General features: G+C 37.8%; 1 protein-coding gene and 1 long non-coding RNA gene across 10 annotated transcripts in view; one reads left to right on the top strand and one right to left on the bottom strand.

Annotated features, from left to right (window-relative positions):
- The window catches only part of DNA2 (DNA replication helicase/nuclease 2), a 58,808-nt gene that overhangs the window by 33,954 nt on the left and 10,209 nt on the right, over window positions 1-14,645 (top strand). For all 9 annotated transcript variants that reach the window (XM_067710761.1, XM_067710764.1, XM_067710760.1 and 6 more), the window contains 8 exons: window positions 882-999; window positions 2,811-2,976; window positions 4,417-4,611; window positions 6,146-6,376; window positions 9,379-9,495; window positions 9,579-9,688; window positions 10,345-10,454; window positions 11,093-11,317. In XM_067710761.1, coding sequence (XP_067566862.1) covers window positions 882-999; window positions 2,811-2,976; window positions 4,417-4,611; window positions 6,146-6,376; window positions 9,379-9,495; window positions 9,579-9,688; window positions 10,345-10,454; window positions 11,093-11,317 — 1,272 coding nt within the window. The remainder of the gene's footprint in view (window positions 1-881; window positions 1,000-2,810; window positions 2,977-4,416; window positions 4,612-6,145; window positions 6,377-9,378; window positions 9,496-9,578; window positions 9,689-10,344; window positions 10,455-11,092; window positions 11,318-14,645) is intronic.
- LOC137209293 (uncharacterized) overlaps window positions 1-14,645 on the bottom strand; it is a 38,667-nt gene that overhangs the window by 6,139 nt on the left and 17,883 nt on the right. The gene's annotated exons all lie outside the window — the stretch shown is intronic.

Raw genomic sequence — 14,645 nt, forward strand, 5'->3', positions numbered from 1 at the left:
AACAGTGTTGTAAAATTGCAGTCCGGCTTTCTTTTATCATAATATGAAGGGAATTTCATTTCAGATATTTTTTCCTTTTAATAAGTCCCAGAAGCAGAATCCTCTTCCTTCTGCCTCAGTTCCCGTGAAGGGAAAAACTTAACATAGATGGACCATTAGTTTGGGTTGACTCCCTTGGTCCACAGCCCCAAGGCTTCACCCTGTCATTTATGAGTTCATTTTAATTTTTAAAAGTTTTATTTGGTTACTTATGCTGTATCAGGCAACACAAGTGGAGTGCTTATAAGAAGACATCCCAAAACATGCTACATAGGCTCAAATGTTGCTGCTAAGGTGTTTCCATGAACTAAAGGAGCTATTTCTAACTTGTCTTAGATGGTTTCTCTGAAGAGCGCCACATAAACTTAAAGCACTTAATGCTCCCTCCTGCTCTGGAAAAAAACCCAGTAAACTGTTAGTAGAGTTAGTCTCATTTAGTTGTCACAGTAACTATGACATAAATAATATGCATTTTAGTGTTTAATCCACTCATTTTAAACAGGGAAAATACTGTCTGAAGACAACTTCAAAATGGAAAACATAGCTTGATTAATTTCCCTCTTTAACTTATTGGAGATTATTTACCATCTAAGAAAAATTCTAAATATTTCTTTTTTGTCTGTGTAAAACTGAGAAGCATATACTATGTTTTGTGGAAATTAAATATTTGACTTTGAATTTATTGTATTACCTTTACTAAATTTGGATCATGTTATTTTCAAAATGGAAATAGCTTGATTCACCTTTTGATTTTAAAATTACAATATGTATTGATTGCAAAACATGTATGTAAATATAGAAAGTTAAAGTTTTATTTGATGAAATATACCATGTTTTCACAGCTTGTTCTGTACACACTGCTAAGCCAAGAGAGGAGAGCTGATCCAGAGGCTGGCCTGCTCCTCTACCTGAAGACCGGCCAGATGTATCCTGTACCTGCCAACCATCTCGATAAAAGAGGTTGAGCTGTTTTCTCTCAATTTTACTTCTCTGGGTTTTGTTGGTTGGTTTTTTCCTTCAATTTTTGGTGACACACATTTATACCTGACAATCACTCACTGCCATCGCTAGGCCTAAAACAGGTTGTAATTGGTAAGTTGTGGTGCTTTTTTTTTTTTTTTAAGAAAATGTTGGGGGTAGGAGTTTATTGATTAATTAATTTATTTTTGCTGTGTTGGGTCTTCGTTTCTGTGTGAGGGCTTTCTCTAGTTGTGGCAAGCGGGGGCCACTCTTCATCACAGTGCGCGGGCCTCTCACTATCGCGGCCTCTCTTGTGGAGCACAGGCTCCAGACGCGCAGGCTCAGTAGTTGTGGCTCACAGGCCTAGTCGCTCCGCAGCATGTGGGATCCTCCCAGACCAGGGCTCGAACCCGTGTCCCCTGCATTAGCAGGCAGATTCTCAACCACTGCACCACAAGGGAAGCCCCTGTGGTGCTTTTTTAAAAAAAGGAATTTTAGGGAACTCCCTGGTTATCTAGTGGTTAGAACTCCCCGCTTGCACTGCTAAGGGCCTGGGTTCCATCCCTCGTCGGGGAACTGGGATCCTGCAAGCCGTGGCCAAAAAAAAAAAAAAAAAAAAAAAGAATTTGAACAATATACTGTATAGTTGAAAACACTATTAACCTTTTTACTATATAAGTTCATTTAGGTCATATTTTAGATTCCACAATAAGTGATATCATACGGTATTGGTCTTTCTTTGTCTGACTCACTTCACTTAGTATGATAACTTCTAGGTCCATCCATGTTGCTGCAAATGGCATTATTTCATTCTTTTTTTACGGCTGAGTAGTATTCGATGGATGTGTGTGTGTGTGTGTGTGTGTGTGTGTATGTATCACATCTTCTTTAATTTTATTTATTTTTGGCTGTGTTGGGTCTCCGTTGCTGTGTGCGGGCTTTCTCTAGTTGCGGCGAGTGGGGGCTACTGTTTGTTGTGGTGCGCGGGCTTCTCATTGCGGTGGCTTCTCTTGTTGTGGAGCATGGGCTCTAGGCACGCGGGCTTCAGTAGTTGTGGCACACAGGCTCAGTAGTTGTTGCTTGTGGGCTCTAGAGTGCAGGCTCAGTAGTTGTGGTGCACGGGCTTAGTTGCTCCGCAGCATGTGGGATCTTCCCGGACCAGGGTGTCCCGTGTATTGGCAGGCGGATTCTTAACCACTGCGCCACCAGGGAAGCCCCGCATCTTCTTTATGTAGTCATCTGTCAATGGACATTTAGTTTGGGATTAGCAGATGTAAAGTATTATATATAGAATGGATAAATAATAAGGTCCTACTGTATGGCACATGGAACTATATTCAGTATCCTGTGGTAAACCATAATGGAAAAGAATATGAAAAAGAATGTATATATATGTATAACTGAATCATTTTGCTGTACAGTGGAAATTAACACAACATTGTAAATCAACTATACATTAAAAAATAAATTAAAAATATTTTACTATATAAAACTTTATTTTAAACTTGCTGTCTTACATTCAAGACACTCTAGATAGCTGTATTTGTCCTTAGCATTCAGCCAATAAAACACCAGCTTCACAATATTTACTACTTATGAGATTCATGGTTATTCAAAGAACTTATCAAGTGAACAAAAATTGAAGGAAATATACCAAAATGTTATCAGTGGTTATTTTAGTATAGTGGGAAATATGAATGTTGTTCTTTCCTTTTTTATGTTTTTGAATCTGAAAGTTATATATAATGGAAAAGATGTGTAATAAACTTTACTTAATTCTTAAAAAACACCCATCCTTTTTTCCCTCATAGAATTATTAAGGCTAAGAAACCAGATGGCATTCTCTTTGTTTCATCGTATTAACAAATCTGCTACTGGAGAGGAGAAGACAAAGCTTGCTCCTTTGCCACAAATAATTGAGGAACAGCAAACCTGTAAATATTGCTCACAGATGGGCAACTGTGCTCTTTATAGCAGGTAAACACACTGTCTTCCAAAAGTATTAATTCCAGTTAAGTAAGTATTCAACTCAGAATGATTTTACATTGTTGTCTGGTCTGGCATTGATGGTTTCATTTTGGTTATTTAAAACAAAGGGAATAGAAAAAAAAAAACCAAGCACAGCTAGTTCATATTATATAACAAGCCTCTTTCCTTGGAGAGATAGAATGCTTTTAAAACTTTTTCCAAAAGTGAATATTTTAATCTTGCTGCATATAGTTCCTGGGGAAATGAAATAATTGTAGAACTTATGGAACCTACTTAAGAAAGATGTAGTATAGGCATTGTTAATACAGCTTTTCTTAAATGATATTTCAAGAAATCTTCCCTTTCTTAGTTGATATTTTAATTTCAAACCTTTTGTAGCTCAAAATAGGGAAATTTGTTCTTCCAGACACTTTGATATGATTCAGTAGACTTGTCTTACTTATATATGTCTGTTTTTCTACATATGGGAAGTTTATTAGCTGTCTTGTGAGCAATCATATGTATTGACACCTTCATAGCCAGTGAGAGTTTTGGAGGAAACAAGAAGGTAGTGAGATGTAATTCAGACTAGGAAACAAGATCAAATCAGAACCAAAGTTCTAAATCAGCCTGAAAATTCACATAAAGGAGTTTTAAAAGTACAGTTGACCCTTGAACAACACTGGGGTTGGGGGTGGCAACCCTCCCTGCAGTTGAAAATCTTAGTATAACTTATAGATGGCCCTTCATATTACGAGATTCTTCCACATTCCTGTATTTAGCCAACCTCAGATCATTTAGTACTGTAGTATTTACTATTGAAAAAAGTCCACGTATAAGTGGACCCATAGAGTTCAGTCCCATGTTATTCAAGGGTCAACTGTATTGTATCAAAAGATCTCTTAATGGCAGAGACTGTGAACCATGGGAAATCTGGGCCGATAGTACAAACACATATTTTTGAACTCTTAAGTTTTACTCTCCATGTTTTGTATGCTATCCTATAATGTATTTGTTTCTATATAAAAATTCAAAATTAATATTGAGCAAAATTGATACTCCACATGGTTCTCCATGTTTTTATGTTGACTTTCTTAATGGCACAGAGCTGGATGTACAAATACTGTGATTTTGAGAAATGCAATCCTACAAAAAGCCGAAACTTGCTATATATAGGAATGAAGACTGGGCTATAATGAAACTTCAGCACTTGTTAGGGGAACAGTCATTCAAGGCAAAATAATGCAGTATTGAGTTTCTAGGGCATTTTGTTTTGTAAAAAGCCATTTGGCTTATGAAATGTTGAAATGACTTTAAAAGAAAATTAGGGGCTGTGGTTATAAGTTATGATGATCATCATATATGTGTATTTATTTTAGAAATGCCTCATTTCATAACCAGCCAGTGAAATGTTTCATATGCATCTCTGACTTGGAACTTTATCTTTAGAGCGGTTGAACAACAGATGGATGACAGTTCAGTCCCGACCAGCATGCAGCCCAAAATAAAAGAAGAGACCCAGCATCTAAAACTTACACACTTAGAGTATTTCAGCCTTTGGTGTCTTATGTTAACCCTGGAGTCACAGTCAAAGCATAATAAAAAAAATTACCAAACCATATGGTTAACGCCTGCTTCAGATATGTAAGTGGTCCATTTAATACAGTAAAACTTCAGTAATTTGGATTAGCCAGTGGTATGAAATTTGTAATTCATGACAAATACAGGCTATGTAGCATGTTAAAGCCATGCAGTTTCGTATATTCATGCCAACTCCAGATGGCTGTCAGTGAATTGTTTCTAAGTAGAGCACCATTGTTATTTTCAGTAGATTAAATATACCTTGAGACTTCTCTGGCGGTCCAGTGGTTAAGACTCCTCGCTTCCACTCCTTAGGGTGTGGGGCGGGCGGACGACTAAGATCCCGCATGCCATGTGGCACGGCCAGAATAGATAAATATACAAATATGTAAATAAATAAACCTCAAGAAATCTTACTTAAAAAATTACTAGTGAAATTAAATCCTTTTTCATCAGTGAGAAGATTATAAACTTGAGTATATCATAAGGTGAATTTTAGCATATTGGTACAGTGGAAATTAATGAAGTTTTACTTAATATTTTAAATACTAGCATTTTGAAAGTCTTTATTTTTGTAAGTTTTGATAGAGATTCACATTTTCTAAAGTGGGTCAATATTGTATTTTGTGAGATCCGTTCTTTTACAAGTTACTTGTAACGTTATAACTTTTATGTCTTTGCATAGTATATTTCTTTATGTCATATTTAGTTGCTTTTGATCCATTTCTTTCTTTCCAGAATGAATATTGATAATAATGTGACTTTAGACCTTAGATTTTTATTTCCTTAATACTAGACTTTAACACAAGGCACCATTACAGTGGACAAAGTTTAAGTCATTTTCAACAGACTACATAAGTACAGTAAATACGTCCAGTGTACGCGCCAGCAAGCTTCTCTAGTATAATAGTAATGCCTGAGAGTTTGTAAATGCTTAATGCTTACTTCTAAGAGGCAGTGGACTTATCACTTTGCTTGCCATTGTTTTAGTAACAATAATTATAAATTCTCTTATAAACAGTAAAGAAATAACGTTACTACTTTCTTCACTTCAGGTTCAGAGTCAGGTTACTACGATTTGTCTTCTGTAGTGTTATATGTGTATCAGCACAGGAGGTGGGGTGTCAGTCAAGAATCAAAGTGCTGATATGCAAGTTGTTCAGAAATCTCAGGGACTTCCCTGGTGGTCCAGTGGTTAAGAATTCGCCTTCCAATGCAGGGGATTTGGGTTCAATCCCTGGTCTGGGAACTAAGATCCCACATGCCTCAGGAAAACTAAGCCCGAGCACTCTAGAGCCCACGTGCCACAACTAAGACCTGATGCAGCCAAATAAATAAATAAATATTTAACAAAAACAAATCCCAGACTGTGGGTGCAACAAGGGAGGTGCTCCCTAGCACCTTTCTAGAGATCTGGTGATGAGAGATTTTCTTTTTTTTTTTGGCCTTGTCGCATGCATGCAGGATCTTAGTTCCCCGACCAGGGATCAAACCTGTGCCCCCTGCAGTGGAAGCATGAGTCTTAACCACTGGACTGCCAGGGAAGTCCTGAGAGATTATTTTAAAACTAATTTCTCTTTTTCTTTCTCTCTCATAGGGAGGAGAGTGGCAGCTGCATTGGGAACCTGATTAGAACAGAACATGTAAAGACAGTTTGTGATGGACAATATTTACATAATTTCCAACATAAAAATGGTGTCATGCCTGTCACAAATCTAATGGCAGGTGACAGAATTATTTTAAGTGGAGAAGAGAGAACATTGTTTGCTTTGTCTAGGGGGTACGTGAAGGAGATTAACATGACAACTGTAACCTGTTTATTAGACAGGTAATGAAATGTTCCCTTTTTGGGTGGGGGGGATAAAGCTTTATTGATATGTAAACATATACCATATGGTTCATCCATTTAAAGTGTATAATTCAGTGATGTTTAGTATATTCACAGAGCTGTGCAGTCAGCACTAAAATCAATTTTAGACCATATTCATCACCCGCAAAAGACTCCCTGTATCCTGTAGTCACTCCCCCTGCCCTAGGCAACCACAAGTTCCCTTTCTATCTTTATAGATTTGCCTCTTCTGAACATTTCACATAAATGGGATCATACAATATGTGGTCTTTTGTGACTGGCTTTTTTCACTTAGCGTACTGTTTTTGAGGATCATCTTCATGTAGTGGCATGTACCAGTACTCCATGCCTTTAAAAAAAATTTAGATAAAATTCACATAACATAAAATTAACCATTAACCACTTTAAATGTAGAGTTCAGTGGCATTTAGCAATTATCCAACTGCTAAACTTTTGTTTAATACATTACATTCCATAGTGCTAATGTGGATGTAATCTTATCAGATTCTCACAACCATGTGTACAGCAGGCAGGACAGATGCCCTGTGTTGACTGTAAAGCTTATTTCTCCTTCTTAGCACTCTGGGCACTCACCGTTTCATTCTCTCCTTTTTTAAAAATATTTTATTTTTATAATTTTATTATTGTTATTATTTTTTGTCTGCGTTGGGTCTTTGTTGCTGCGTGTGGGCTTTCTCTAGTTGCGGCGTGTGGGCTTCTCATTGCGGTAGCTTCTCTTGTGGCGAAGCACGGGCTCTAGGTGCGTGGGCTTCAGTAGTTGTGGCACTTGGGCTCTAGAGCGCAGGCTCAGTAATTGTGGAGCACGGGCTTAGTTGCTTCGTGGCATGTGGGATCTTCCCAGATCAGGGATTGAACCCGTGTCCCCTGCGTTGGCAGGTGGATTCTTAACCACTGTACCACCAGGGAAGCCCTCATTTTTTTAAAGATGATGCTTTTTTCCATTTAGAGTTGTAAATACTTTATATTTATAAAGTATAAGTTAAAACAAAGTGAGTAATTTAATAATATTAATTAAATAGAAAAGTCGGTATGAAAATTTGTGGTAGAAACTAATATCCATATTTGTTAATATCCATATTCCCGGGCTTCCCTGGTGGCGCAGTGGTTGAGAGTCCGCCTGCCGATGCAGGGGACACAGGTTCGTGCCTCGGTCTGGTAAGATCCCACATGCCGCGGAATGGCTGGGCCCGTGAGCCATGGCCGCCGAGCCTGTGCGTCCGGAGCCTGTGCTCCGCAACGGGAGAGGCCACAACAGTGAGAGACCCGCGTACCGCAAAAAAAAAAAAAAAATCCATATTCCCTTCTTCCTGGACCCCCAGCCTTTCTTGCATTTAAGTGCCGGCATGCGTCACATTTCTTAGTGGATGGAGATCAGTAATTGGGATGCAGTGGAAATGTCCAGGCTTGCTCTCTGCTAATCAGTAATCCTAGTTAAGCCATAACCAGTCCTAGCCTAGCTTTCATGATATCGGAGTATCAGCTGTGATATTTCTGTTGTTTCTTAGGAATCCCTGCAGTCAGTCCTTTGAGGTATTTATTTGGCACCTAACATGTATTACGTGCTTTGTAAACCCTTGAGGAACTCATAGTCTTGTGGGTAACAAATAAATAAATATGTTTTTGGTCTAATATGACAAGTGTTTGGATTGATGGGGACACAGAGGAGAGGCATTTAACCCAGTTTTAGGAGGCTCAGGGAAGGCTTTGTGGAAAAGGTCATTCCAGATCTTCACCCTGTGGGTGAATAAATTAGCCTGATGAAGCAGTGTGAGAGGAGTATATCAAACAGAGGGAACAGGGTGTGGAAAGACCTGATGGTATGAAGTGGAGTGTTCAGGAAAGTACAGGTAATAATTAGTTTCTGGAATGTAAAAGATAAAGAAGGGAATGATTGGAGAGGTCAGGTCATAGAAGGTCTTATATACCATATTAAGAAGTTCTGACTTTACTTTTTCAGATGTACTGAAGAGTTTTAAACAGAAGAATGATAATAATCAGATTTGCATTTTTCTTTGGATGCACTGTGGAGAATAGAGTTAATTAATGGAGGCAAAACTGAAAGCCGAAAAGTCAGGCATCTGTTGTAGTGGCCCAGGCTTGAGGTGATTGAGGGCAGGGTAGTTTTGACAGAGAAGGTGGAATGACTTTGAGAAGTATTTAGAAAGTAAAACTGTCTGACATGGGATCCTGATCGAGTGTGCAGGGTTGGAAGAGAGTGAGGAAGAGGGAAGGATCAAGACAGCTGTGTGGATGCAAGAGCTATTAATTGAGGTCAGGACCACAGAAGAAGGATCGGGTTCAGCTGGAATAAAGAGTTGTTCAGTTTTGAAAAATTGAACTTTCATAGCCTGGGTTTTAACTAAGTGGAAATAAATATCTTGCTGTTTGCTGGATATCCAAACCTGAAGCTTGGGTGAGAAACAGGGTGGGAGAGGAATGTGAGGTCAGGCCTGAAGATGTAGAGTTGGGATTTAGACCCACATAGGGGCATGGGACCAGAGGAAAAATGACAAGAAAGAAGAGTACACAGGACCAGGGAGGGGACCTAGGGAACATCATGGTTTAGGGGCTGATAGAGGAGTGGGAGAAGCTGTCGGGAAAGAGACCTGTACTCCAGGCTGGAGGAGGGAGGAGCCGTATGCTTAGGATCCTTCTGGGGTGGTGAGCCCAGGCTGAATTGCCCAGGTCGAACTTGCCCAGGTCCAAGTGAGTTGTTAGCAAATGTTGTAGGTTCCCGATTATTAAGTGCTTTGACTTTGGTGCCTTCCCCTTCCCCCTTTCCCCACCAATCCAGGGCCTCATCCTGTCTCTGGTTGGCAAGTATGTATTAGGGGCTGGTAGCCATTTTAATAGCAATTCTGGCTCATTTACTCTTTTAGCAGACAGCAGCATATTTCTTATACAGACCCACTGACTATGTTAAATGAAAAACATTCATGTACATCTGTTTTCTGTTTTAGGAACTTGTCAGGACTCCCAGAATCAACTTTGTTCAGATTGGACCAGGAAGAAAAACATTGTAATATAGATACCCCATTAGGAAATCTTTCTAAACTGATGGAAAATACTTCTGTCAGGTTTGTAACAATAAATGAATCTGAATTTTGCTCCACTTTCCTAAGGAACGTGGAGTAAAAAAAAGCTTTTTTTTTCTTTTCAGTCAAAAACTTCGAGATTTAATCATTGACTTTCGCGAACCGCAGTTTATATCCTACCTCAGTTCTGTTCTTCCACATGATGCAAAGGACACAGTTGCCTGCATTCTAAAAGGTATGTTATAATCAGCGTGTCTGCATCCATTAATTTTTCTTGGTTCTATTTATAATTTAATCTATATTATAGTCTAGCATTTTAATACTTAAAAAAAATAAATTTATTTATTTATTTTTGGCTGAGTTGGGTCTATTGTTGCTGTGCACAGGCTTTCTCTAGCTGCGGCTAGCTGGGGGCTACTCTTTGTTGCGGTGCGTGGGCTTCTCATTGCTGTGTCTTCTCTTGTTGCGGAGCATGGGCTCTAGGCGCCTGGGCTTCAGTAGTTGTGGCACACGGGCTCAGTAGTTGTGGCTCGTGAGCTCTAGAGCACAGGCTCAGTAGCTGTGGCGCATGGGCTTAGTTGCTCCGCGTCATGTGGGATCTTCCCGGACCAGGGCTTGAACCTGTGTCCCCTGCATTGGCAGGCGGATTCTTAACCACTGGGCCACCAGGGAAGTCCTTTAATAATTTATAAACTTGTAATTACAACTTTTAGACAGCATCTCTTTGGAATTAGTTTACCTGTGACCTTTACTGTCACCATGATATTTCCTTACTTTGAAAAGATGTATTGAAGAACAGACTAGAATAGAGTCAGCTTTTCTTGTAAAATAGTTAAGGTGCTCAGTGAAATTCAACACTCTTTTTCCTGTTATTTTTAAATTTAAATGTAGGTTTGAATAAGCCTCAAAGGCAAGCCATGAAAAAGGTACTTCTTTCAAAAGACTACACCCTCATCGTGGGTATGCCTGGAACAGGAAAAACAACTACAATATGTACTCTTGTAAGGTTATTATTCTTTTGCTTAGAAACTGAATATTTAAATCAGCTTCTCCTTGGTTCAGAGAATGTGATATTGGATATAAAAAGGGCTGAATTTTAAGTCAAAATGCCTTTATTTCAAACTAAAAGTGACATGAGAAATAGAAAACCTAAATTACCAATAGTTGTGATCACCTTGTAGATATCTTGCATGTAAGATTGTCTAAAATCTCTTTGTGTTGTTGTTATATGTATGTTTTCCTTCCCTTTAAAAAATGATAAGTTGTACAGAGGCGGTTGAAATAGAGTTTTCTTGAATTTTTTTTCATGTCAGTAAATTACTGAGCAGTCTTAGAATAATCATAATGACGGCAGCAAATATTTATTGACTGATACTGTGTGCCAGGCACTAGTCAAAGTGTATTTGTATTCAATTTTATTATGACATAATATATTATTAACATATCATTAATAACATGATAATAATGCTGTGTTTTTTTCATAAAACATTTTGGCTATATAGTTTTTTAAAAAGTTACTTGGCTCAGCTCTTAGATATGCTTTCTATTAAGCTTTCTAATTCTATTCAAAAAATATAAATGTTAAAAATTACCAGGAGTTAAAAGTAATGCTGTTTTCCTTCCTTTTATTCATTATTAGGTAAGAATTCTCTATGCCTGTGGTTTTAGTGTTTTGTTGACCAGCTATACACACTCGGCTGTTGACAATATTCTTTTGAAGTTAGCAAAGTTTAAAATTGGATTTTTGCGCTTGGGTCAGACTCAGAAGGTACATCCAGATATCCAGAAATTTACAGAGGAGGATATTTGCAGATCAAAATCCATTAGATCCTTAGCTCTTCTAGAAGAACTCTACAATAGTCAAGTAAGTACAATTATTGTATAATAATACTGACAGTAATTTTTGTAGCCAGAATGAGGGGAGAAATGGTACGTTGGGAAATTTAATTGCATTGACCAAATTTGTACGTGATTAATTTATATAAACCACAGGACCAGTTTATGAGTTTATAGTTTGTTCTTTGCTTCTGAACTGAAATACGGTTTCTGGTTTATTATTCAGGGCTCCCATCTTCTAGTTTAAAATATCCTAGTAAAAGAAAACTCTGTTTCTGTCTACTCACACTTCTGACACTGACTACGTGGAGTTAGTGCAGACTCCACAGGTTAAGGACTCAGTCCCACAAGACTGCCCCCTACTTCAGTTCTCAATTGCGAGTTCAAGCCTCCTGTGCCCAGCTTGAGGGTTCCTGTGTCCTCCTCCTTGGATACTATAATTTGCTAGAATGGCTCACAGAACTCAAGAAAGTCAGCTCATTAGCATAAACTCAGGTATGATTAAAAGGGACTTATGAATAATGAAAGATGTTCCCCTCACCCCAGCAATCAGGGAATTCCAAGGGTTTTAGGAGCTCTGAGTCAAGAACCAGAAGGAAGACCAAATGTGTATTTCTTATTATATTATAGTGTCACACCTAGAAAACTAATAATCAGGATTTTTTAGTGAGTTTGAATTAGAAGTAATGGTATATGAATAGTCTTGTGATAGGTATTTTTAGGCTTTGATATAGAACCTAATTTTTATTTAATGTCTGTATGTATTTTTACTGGGAAGTCTTAACTGATATTTTTGTCTTAAAAATTATCTAAAATAGATTTTAATAGACTCTTCTTAACAACTCTTTTGTCTAATATCTATCCCAATTATTGAAAAATTTTGAAGTGGCTAAGATGTATATCTGATTTACTTTTTTAAATTAAAAGTTTTTATTTTGAGATAATTATAGATTCACATACAGTAGACAGAAATAATACAGGGAGATTATGTATACCCTTTGCCCAGTAGTAACATTTTGCAAAACTAAAGTAAAATATCACAAGGATATTGACAGTGATACAGTCTACATACAGAATAGTTCCATTACCACAAGGATCACTCTCGTTGTACTTTTATAACTATGCCCACTTCTTTCCTGCCTACTCATTCCTTGACCCCTGATAACCACTTTTCTGTTTTCCATTTCTACAGTTTTGTTGTTTCAAGAATGTTATATAAGTGGAAATATATGTTATCAAACAAAAGTTCGTGTGCCGGACACACAGTGAGGCCAAACAAACTGAAACGTCAGAGTTTGGAGCAGAGAAATGTTTATTGCAGGGCCAAGCAAGGAGACCAGGCAGCTCGTGCTCAAAAACCTCAAACTCTTTTCAGGGAGAAGTTTTTATAGGCAAAATTTGGGGTGAGGGCTGCAGGGTGTGTATCTTTCTTCTGGTTGGTTGGTGGTGAGGTAACAGGGTGGTGCTCCAGGAATCTTGTGCTCAGCCTGAAGTTACTATCCTCCACCTGGGTGCCGGCCTTATTTCCTGCAGAAGACCTCAAGGGAGCGGGGGAGGGATAAATTGGGAGATGGGATTGACATATACATACTACTATATATAAAATTGGTGACTAATAAGGACCTACTGTATAGCACAGGGAACCCAATACTCTGTAATGGCCTATATGGGAAAAGAATCTAAAAAACAGTGGATATATGTATAACTGATTCACTTTGCTGTACAGCAGAAACGAACACAACATTGTAAATCAACTATACTGCACTAAAAATTAAAAAAAAAAAAAAAAAGGAACTCAAAGATATTTGTAACCTATATTCCTTGAGGAAGAACCAGGATCATTCTTTAATCCCTGCACTGTAGTTTCTTGATTGTTCCTCCTTTGTTTCTGCATCCCCTATTTCCCTGATTAGTAGCTGTTTGAATATGCCCTTTGGAACTCTGGGAAGATCGAGGAGCCTTTATCCTTCAAATAAGAAATTGGGGACCCAGAAAGGCTTTTGTTCCTAGGAGGGCCCCACAAGGTCCTGCTTGGTTTCACATACAGTATGTAATCTTTTGGGATTGGTGTTTTTCACTTAGCCTAATGCTCTGTAGATTCAGATTGTTACATGTATCAATCAGTAGTTTGCTCCTTTTTATTGGTGAGTATTGTTCCACAGTATGGATGTGCCACAATTTGTTTAACCATTCACCCATTGGAAAACATCTGGATTGTTTGCAGTTTTGGGCTATTACGAATAAAGCTGCTATAGACATTCATGTATAGGGTTTTGTGTGAATGTAAGTCTTCATATCTCTGGGATCAATGCTCAGGGGTCCAGTGTCTGAGTCATTTGGTAGTTGCATGTTTAGTTTTAAAAAAATCTACCAAACTGTTTTCTAAAGAAGCTATAACATTTTACATTCCCACCAGCAGAGTGTGAGTGATCCTCGTCAGCATTTGGTGGTGTTAACTATTTTTCATCTTGGCCATTCTGATAGGTGGATAGTGATATACAAAGTGAGAATGTCTCAACTTCCCTTCATTCCTGAAGGGTAGTTTTGCTAGTTATAGGATTCTGGGTAAATATGTAATTCTTTTATACTGGGAAAATATTCTGCCATTTTCTTCTGGCTTCCGTGGTTTCTGATGAGAAATAGGCTGACCTTTGAATTGGAATGTTTTTCCTTATAGCAAGGTGGTGTTTACCTGGGCTCCTTTTCAGAATTTTTTCTTTTCTTTAGTTTTTAGAATTTTAATTATGATATGTCTTGTAGTGGATTTTTTTCTATCATGTTTGGAGTTTTCCCAGCTTATTGAATCTATAGATTTAATGTCTCTTGCCAAACTTAGGACATTTTTAGCCATGATTTCTTCTAGTGCTTTTTCAGCCCCTCCCTCTTTCTTTTCTGCTAGGACTGTGAAGACATGAATGGTGGATCCTTTATGTCCTGCAGGTCCATGAGGCTCTGTGTAGTTTTTGTTTTTTCAGTCTATTTCTGTCTGTTATTCAGACTATATAATTTCTACTTTTCTATGTCTTTGTTCACTGATTCTTTTCTCTGTCCCTTGCTGTTGAGTCTATTCCATGATTTTAAAATTCTAATTATTCTAGTTTCAGTTCTAAAATTTCCGTTTGGTTCTTCTTTTTACCTTCTGTTTCTTTGCCAAGACTTTTATTTTCTTGAGATTTTATTTCTTTTTCTTTTCATTCAAGTGTGTTCATAATTGTTCATTGAAACATTCTTATCATGGCTGCTTTAAAATCTTTGTCATGTAATTCTAACATCACTGTCATCTATTGATTGTCTTATATTCATTCAGTTTGAGATATTTCTGGTTCTATATATAATGAGTGATTTTTGATGAAATC

Source organism: Pseudorca crassidens, chromosome 16 (assembly GCF_039906515.1).
Source record: "Pseudorca crassidens isolate mPseCra1 chromosome 16, mPseCra1.hap1, whole genome shotgun sequence".
In the NCBI taxonomy this organism is placed as follows: Eukaryota; Metazoa; Chordata; class Mammalia; order Artiodactyla; family Delphinidae; genus Pseudorca; species Pseudorca crassidens.